General features: G+C 30.7%; 1 protein-coding gene across 3 annotated transcripts in view; it reads right to left on the bottom strand.

Moving 5' to 3' along the window:
• Positions 1-5,576: 5,576 nt before the first annotated feature.
• Positions 5,577-9,020, bottom strand: part of spin (lysolipid transporter protein spinster) — a 15,708-nt gene continuing 12,264 nt past the window's right edge. For 2 of the 3 annotated variants that reach the window (XM_018510801.1, XM_018510800.1), the window contains exon 10: positions 5,577-6,075. In XM_018510801.1, coding sequence (XP_018366303.1) covers positions 5,963-6,075 — 113 coding nt within the window. In that variant the 3' untranslated portion in view covers positions 5,577-5,962. The remainder of the gene's footprint in view (positions 6,076-9,020) is intronic. The other variant, XM_018510802.1, reaches the window with a different exon arrangement.

Raw genomic sequence — 9,020 nt, 5'->3', positions numbered from 1 at the left:
ATTTTTTCGGCTGTCCTGGACGTTCTTTGTCTCTCACATCAAAATCACCGTTTCGGAAGCGTTCAAACCAAACTCTACATGTTCTTTCCGATGGAATTTGATCGCCATACACTTCGGATAATGAGCGATGCGCTTCAGCTGCGGTTTTCTTGAGGTCGAAGTAATGAAGAAGCACATGTCGGAAAAACAGCTTATCGCGATTCATTTTCAATCGATTGGAAAATCTTTTTGGCGTCGAGAAATCTAATCTGAGGATTGAATCACTTTCAGCGATGTCTAAACTACAAAAGACATATGACTTCATCGTCGAAACTCGCCAGCGTTGGAGCCAGTACCCTCTAGTAGCGAACGGCAGAAATTAAGTTTAACACCATTAAGCTCGATTTATATAAGATGCAGAACGCAAAACGTAGGTCGCAAGCATGTGTTGCATCAGCCAATCTCGAAGCGTCACTTTTAAAATTGATGCATCGGATTGGCTGACGCGCAATAAGCTTGCGATTTACGACTCGCATTCTGCGTCTTAAGGGCCGTCTACATAAGTCGCAAACGCAGAACGAAGTTCGCAGACGCATTTGCGACAGCCAATGAAAAGCTGTTATTAGTACCATTGACGCTTCTGATTGGCTGTCGCAAATGCGTCTGCGAACTGCGTTCTGCGTTTGCGGCTTATGTAGATGGCCCTTTACGTAGATCGAGCTTTATACTTGAAAAAAATCTGTTTAACTTAAAAAAGTAAAAATTTAATTCTTTATGTCCTAAACAAAATTACTTCAATGTAGAGAGTTTCTTTTATTAATGTAGATAAAAAAGAAGGCGCCAACACACACTGACACATAGTAAGTTTATGTTTATGATATATCAAAATTACAGATACTGGACAGCATAATCTAACAATATTAAACATAAATGTCCGGTTTATAAAAAAAAAGAGATGCTTCAAAATCCTACGTCGACACATATTAAATTTACCACACACTAACAAATTAAAAAAATATATTAATGCTCGTTTCTTGGCTTTATCAAATCTCCATTTTTGAAAAAAGATAAAATCTCTTCTATTTAAAATAAAGATGGAGATAATACGTACATATTCTGATAATCTAGACAAAGATTAGATGAAACTATTTCTTCATTCAAATAAGTATCTACATTATTTTATATATGTAGATAACTGCAAACATTGAACATTCTACGACCTACGTAATTATTTTGATGATCTAATAAAATTATTTTCCAATCTATATTTAGATAAAATTTTAGATACTTAAGCAAAACTGTTCTGTGAACTTATTAGATATATATGATTTTTAATAGTACACGTTACGTATCTATAATATTAATAATATATCAACATTTTTGTACGTATTTGAGGAATTTAAAGTTACTTATTCTAGATTCACATAAATAGCAACTATCTTATATTTTTATATTGAAAATATTTCCAAATATAATTGTGTGTTTTACATTTGTAACAAGGATTTATTAGATGAGAAATTATCATTTTTTCCACGTGACTATTTCGTATATAAAAGTCAAAAGTTGTAAAATAGGGGAATCGTTTGTCATGCAAGTACAATGTAATAGTGCACATGATCATTATTATCAACAGAGAAAATATACTATTACGTTAAAATTTGGAAAGACTTGTCCTAGATTCGTGATAAATATTCATCCATCGTATGCAGCTATTCGTCATTTTCGCTCATCTATTCCGTCCACAGGGTTCTTCCCTATCGAGCCCTCGCTCGTTCGACTATAATCCGTCATTCCGACGCGGCGGACAGGGAAAATAAGAGGAAAGAGAGGGAGGAAGGTAGAAATTGAAATGCTAAAAGCGAAATTGGGTAGGAATTAGGAAAAACGCCGCGAGATGGGACGGTGTTTACCCATCGTTGCTGGAAGGGTGCGCGAAGGTGGACCCCATAGCGAAGTCGGAGATTTCTCCATCCCTCGATCGTCGAGAGAACGGGGATGGGGGGTTGGTGCTGGCCACCCTTCCTTGCCCAGTGGCTGCTGCATGCCTGATGAGGGCGAGGGCGAGGGCGATGAGGCGGGGGCACCGTGTTAGCGTGGCAAAGGGGAGACCAGATCGAAACGTCGGGGATGAGGATCGGCTACGGGGTCGCGACGGTGAAGCGTGCTCCGAGTGCCGCGTAAATAACTTCCATCTTCGAGGGTGCAGCCGTCCTGCGCGAGGTGAAGGAGGAAGATGAGGAAGAAAAGCAGGAGGAGGAGAAGGAGGAGGAGGAAAACGACTCTCGAAGCCGAGGGCAAGAGAGGACGAGAAGAAAAAGAAAGTCCTCCGCGCGGGGGCGAGAAAGAAGAGCGGAGATGGCGTCGGTTATAGGGAGGCAACAGCGATGTCGGTTGCGTAGCGTGTGGAAGGTAGAAGTAAAATATTCTTAATGAGCAAAGACTTTCAAGTATTGACTCAAAATGGCGGCTGTCCTTTCAAGTCGGCTTGTTAAGCATTATCCCGTACCGCGGCAGTCTTTCCTCATCCTCCGCCCCCGCGCTTTTCTTTGTGCCAGCCTCACTCTGATATTCCCTCTCGACGTTGTTTCATGTTCCACTGTCCCCATCATCGGACATGGGGTTGTTCAGAAAAATTGTGAAAGGACAACGAAAAGTTGACCTTGCTCGATAGCTTTGCTTGCAACGAGCGAAAGTTTGAAAAATTGTAGTTACACAAATATCGATATTCTATATTATTATTTTATACATTGGATATACTTATATTACATTTTTACATTACATATTAATTTATAATAATTCCTATTAACTTTATTCGTAATACTTCACTATTTTTTTTACTAAAAGATAAAAATTAAAGACTCTTGACACACATTAAATTTAAATCTTTATATGTACAAAATAAATGTTTTGCAAAAATGTTATAATTAAATTTATTTAACAAACATATTCCATAATCAAATTAATCAAAATTATCATCGTTTTTAAATATCTACACACAGATATCTTATTTTAATCTTATCACATTATAATCACAGAATGTTCTCATCAGATTTTAATTGAGAAATTCTTTAATCAATTTAAAATCGATTTCTTCTTGAAATTACGGAAATCTTTAATGTAGAAAATTAAATGTTTGAGAAATTTCACTTTAAGAATATACATAATTAATAGACTCAGCAAAATTATATTTTTCGAAGCTTACTTTAACAAAAACTTTACTATGTGAATATTACTTGCTAAAGTGATTATTTAAAGTCGGAAAAGTATGTGAAGAATAACATTTATTCCTCAATTTTTTCTTAAGATTAAATCGATTGGGAACGCACCAAGAAATATCTAAAAGAGTTTTCGATAAATGCAATATACTTATCCTGTATTAAATGAAGCCTTAATATTCTTATATTGACTTCTAAAGAAGTCTTGGAGACCCAAATTCCTCGTTTCTTCGTATTCGAAGCCACTCCTTGAAGTATGCAGGCTACCAAGTCCTTTTCCATAGAGGCTCACGCGCGAATGGATTGTCGAGTGGATTATCTAGAGGAAAGAGGACCGGTGGCCTTGGGGGTACATCTTAAGGGTTGTTAAAACTTGGCTCTCTCGCTTTGAGTCTTTCTCCTTGTCTATGCGGGGGCCGAAGTAAGGGTTAAAAATGTATAAGATAAGACAGCGACTAGGGAGATGCGTAAGGGTGAGAAAGCGAGAGACCAATAGAAAAAGAGCAAAGACAACGAAAAAGAGAGAAGAAAGAAAAGGAACCAGAAAGAGAGAGAGAGAGAGAGAGAGAGAGAGAGAGAGAGAGAGAGAGAAGAAAGGCGAAGAGAAGTTTCATTATTGATCAAAGAAACCGAGTGTCGCTTCCCTCTCCGATAGCTCATTCTATTCAGGCAGTCTTCGACTTCCCATTAAAAATACCAGCTTCGCCTGCTTATTTGTGACGCAACCGCGACCTGTAGGTACACGTTACACGATGCTGCAATGTATTCAGCATATACAAGGTGATTCAAGAAAAGGATCAAACAATCTAAGGTTAACATAACATATCTGTGAAAAAAATCTATTAATATAATATTCACAAATTAGTACGAAAGAAGACGAAATAAATATATTTTTTTAAAGATTCTTTTTGAAGATATATTTTGTTAAAGATTCTTTTTTGAAAGATATATTTTTTAAAACTAATTGAAATTTCTTCTATAAAATATATTGCTAATTTTCAAAAACAAAAATTGATTTTAAATTGTTTTTTCTTATCGTTTCTTTATATTATATATTCATCTTTATATTCTAAAAAATAAAACAATATGATTAAAAAAATATTTGTATATAAATAACAATTATTATTCACGAGATGGATTCAAGAAATAGATTTTTCTTCTCTTAGACATCTTGAAATACATAACTGTTATATTATTACACATATGTGAATACAAAAGAATTTATTTGCATAATATATGTGTGTGTAACGAAATACAATTATTTTATAATCAAAATATCATCAAATGTGGATTAATTCTATAATCCACACACACGCACGCGCGCACACACACGCACGCACGCACACACACAAAAATTCTGCTTATTATTTTATACATAAGTACTATTATCTTGCGCTATATAAAATGCATGTGGTTCAACTTTTATTATACGGTTTGCTTAGCTGTAAATATTATCTAATACAATTTGAATAAAAACTTGCAATAATTATATTTTTTCGGTCATGTCTAGTTTAATAAGATACATATTTTTCAATTTTCCAAAACAAAGTTAATAATTCAATATAAATTTTATAATTTTACTTAATCAAGAATCAACTTTATCAATTTAAACATATATATATATATATGTATACACATTTCTTTTATAGATTTTATTTATAACTTTTAATATCTTAAGAGATGCATTTTACATAACAGAATATTATATTTTTGTTTAATAATATATATATGTGTATACATATATGTATATATATATATATATATACACACACATATACATACACATATGTATATATAGATATAAATATTTCAAACATGCCTTATAAAGAGATTATAGATATAAATATTGAGACTTATTTATTAAAAAATATGGAAAGAATCAATATTTTATATCACTGGAAGAAAAAGATAGTTAATTCTGAAATGTTTTATAATATTTACATTAATTATATTTGGTATTATTAGGTAATATATTATAATATAATTCATATATTATAAAAAATTGTAATATATATTTTGTTTCTAAAAAATGTCCAAATATATATTCTAACGTTTCAAGAAAAAATACAATATTATGCTTATGATTATATTCAAATATTTATATCTACACATGTCTTTGACTTATTCAAACTGTAATAATAATCATTGCTACAACCTTTATATATAAAAAAAATTAGATTTATATAGTATTGTTGAAAATATCTTTTGAGAAATCATACAAATATTAATATTTTTAGTTTAATGCTAAAGCAGAGTACGAAAATATCGATAAATTAAAGTCAGTGTTATACTCAATTAATATTTATATGTATATCTTTTACACTATCTAAATTATTTATCGACACAACCTTATCGTGTAGATTATTTATACAATTTGAGCCTATTATGTGATGATTTCGTAATACATTACATAAATTTGCAACACGAGTTAAAAAATATAACATTTAAAAATATTGTACAATTTAATGCATCTCTCTTTTTTTTTCATCCAAACTCTAATTCATTATTTGCTTCATTGTTTGCAAATCTATCGTACTGTACATTATTAACGGTGGTAACTCGCGACTATCTCTCTGAGGGTACTCTTTACTATGATTATATGAAAATTTTCTTTGCAAATATACATTCTGCACATAATACATGTATCTTTGCATTAATAACATTTTACATCATAAAAACAAATATTTATGTTTGATAGAATCACACATACTGTACATTCGTAACAATACATTCATACCTTATTTAAAATATTAAGACCCTACAAAAATCTAGTCGGATGGTTCCACATGTCTGTTAAATTCCAGTATAGTATTTGTATCATTTTGTAATTCGCTGTTAACTGCATCGTTGCAAATACACACTGAATCGGAAAGACTTCCACCTGAAAATAGTATAAATTATCAATATATCTTATTATATAATATGCAATTCCAGATAGAAGAAGTCTGCTGTTAAATATACAGGATGAAGCTTTGTCCACCTAAAGTACCTCCACTACTTTTAGAGATATGAAAATATTTTAATTACGAAAGTTATGTATAGTATCAAGAGAGTTATAATAACAAGTAATAATTTTTCTGAGTGAAAACGCTTCGAAAATGCATTAACCTCCATTTTTAGCACATTTTAATATAAAATATTGATAAAATATCTCGTAAATTTTATTAATTTTTATTATTAATTTTTTGACAATTATACCTTAACATTTTTGTATACCAAATGATGAAATGAATCAACTGGTGTAAATAAAATGCATTGTTGTTTTTCAAAATAAGTATATAATGTATGTTGCAAATTGCATAAATTTCTTTTTAAGAGAAACTAATTTTCTTTACACCAAGTGATTTATCTCATAATTCTGTGCATAAAAGTATTAAGATACAGTTATCAAAACTAAATAGTTTGAGACTAAATAGTTTGTACTTTCAAAATATGTCAGAATAAAATATAAAATATCTCATAAACTATTAATTTTTTGATAATTCTACTTTAATATACATTTATATGCAGAATAAGAAAAATCAATTATGTAAAAAATCATATAATATACAAAAAAAGAGACGACCTTAAATTCTTCGAAGCTTCTTCACTCATAGAAAAATTATTATTAGCATATTATAATCGACTTAATACTATACAATCTTCATATTTTTATATCTCTAAAAATAAAAGAAATTTCAGATGAAAGTTATTACTCCACTCTGCATATAAATATACGATAAACATTATATATATTTTTTAATCGCTGAACACACGATGCAATAGTTCATTTAACCCTACGATATACACTACCCCCAAAAAGTTTCCGGACATAGAACTTAAAATTGTATAATATTCACGTCACCGTAACTCGGTAAAAAGTCATCGCAGACAAAGAAATAAAATAGCATTTTAAAGCTTGAAAATTATACTTTAGTATGCTTTTGATTGCTTTTAAAAAAAATTTTGTCTTTACAGTTTTGTATCGCAACAAATATCACGTTGTTGTATTTCTTAAAATTACGTACATTTTATAGTGCGCAGTTTGATAAAAAGTTTTTTTTCAAAAAATTCAATATTTTTGAAAAACAGTACAAAGATTTACTTCCAAAATGGAATTTAAAAAAAAAATTCTTATGATTTTTCTTGACTGAATTACGCAACATTGAAGTTAAACTTACATTGCTAAATAATCAACGGTAAAATTTGATAAAAAATTATCACGAAAATTTTTTATCTTCTCAATTCTTAGAATTAAATTTAAAAACGATCAGAAGCTTGTTAAAGTACAAACTTAGAGCTTCAAAATGATTTTTTAATTTTTTGCGATGATATTTCACCGAATTTTAATGTTGGTTATGAGCTATGCAGGTTTAACTTCAATGACGCGTAATTCAGTCAAGAAAAGTCATAAGAAAATTTTTGAAAACGCATTTTGGAGGTAAATCTTTGTACTGTTTCTCAAAAATATTGAACAAAAATATTGAAAAAAAAACTTTATCAAACTGCGCACTGTTAAAATATATATAATTTTAAGAAATATAACAACGTGATATTTGTTACGATACAAAACTGTAAAAACAAAATTTGTTTGAAAAGCGGTCAAAAGTATACTAAAGTATAAGTTTTAAACTTTAAGGTGCTTTTTTATTTTTTTGTTTGCGATGATTTTTTACTGAGTTACGGTGACCTGAATATTATACAATTTTAAGTTCCATGTCGGGAAACTTTTCGGGAGTAGTGTATATATATATGTCTGTATATGCACGCAGAGTGAAACTTAATGTGTGCATTCAGAATGACAACCGCTCACTGCGCGCTTAGTCGTTCTGAATGCACCCGTTGAATATCTCATGTTTTATCCTAGGAGATGAATATTTCACTTTCTTATATGTGGATTTTACTCTCTCTTACGTGTTGCAGTCGGTAATTTACTTCCATGGTAAAACGTTGAGATATTCATTAAGATTCACTCTGTATATATGTATGTGAAGTATATACGTAGGTATATATTATACATATATTTCTCCAATTATAAAAAAAAAGCATTTAAATAGTATTTAAATGCTTAATATTAAACATAAAGAAGACTCTTATTCCTAAGTAATAATAGCATATAATACGATTTCTAAAGTAATAAAAAGATAGTAGACACACACAACTAATATACATTCATTAACGAAGACTTAATAGGTATATACATAATCGACTACAACTGATACGTTTAAACCAAGCTTTGAAAGAAAAACGACCGGAATGGGACAATAGGCACAACAAGCTGATTCTGTTACATGACAACGCTAGGTCACACGTTGCAAAACCGGTCAAGAAATACTTGGAAGGAGTGAAGTGGGAAATTCTGCCCCAACCGCCATTCTCTCTTACGTGTTGCAGTCGGTAATTTACTTCCATGGTAAAACGTTGAGATATTCATTAAGATTCACTCTGTATATATGTATGTGAAGTATATACGTAGGTATATATTATACATATATTTCTCCAATTATAAAAAAAAAGCATTTAAATAGTATTTAAATGCTTAATATTAAACATAAAGAAGACTCTTATTCCTAAGTAATAATAGCATATAATACGATTTCTAAAGTAATAAAAAGATAGTAGACACACACAACTAATATACATTCATTAACGAAGACTTAATAGGTATATACATAAGCAATATTTTAGCAATCTTTCAAGCATCTATTGGGTATGGGAATAAGTTTCCGCCCATTGTAGAAAGATGTCGTTAGTAGCATTGCTTGTGTGTTTGATAGAACGACAAAAAATGTGTTTGAAAGGTTTGTGTTCAAACTTTTGAGCCCAATAGTTGGCATTCGTTCGAAG

This window comes from Trachymyrmex cornetzi, unplaced genomic scaffold, assembly GCF_001594075.2.
Source record: "Trachymyrmex cornetzi isolate Tcor2-1 unplaced genomic scaffold, Tcor1.1 scaffold35, whole genome shotgun sequence".
NCBI lineage: Eukaryota > Metazoa > Arthropoda > Insecta > Hymenoptera > Formicidae > Trachymyrmex > Trachymyrmex cornetzi.
This window is presented reverse-complemented; position numbering and strand designations above follow the sequence as displayed.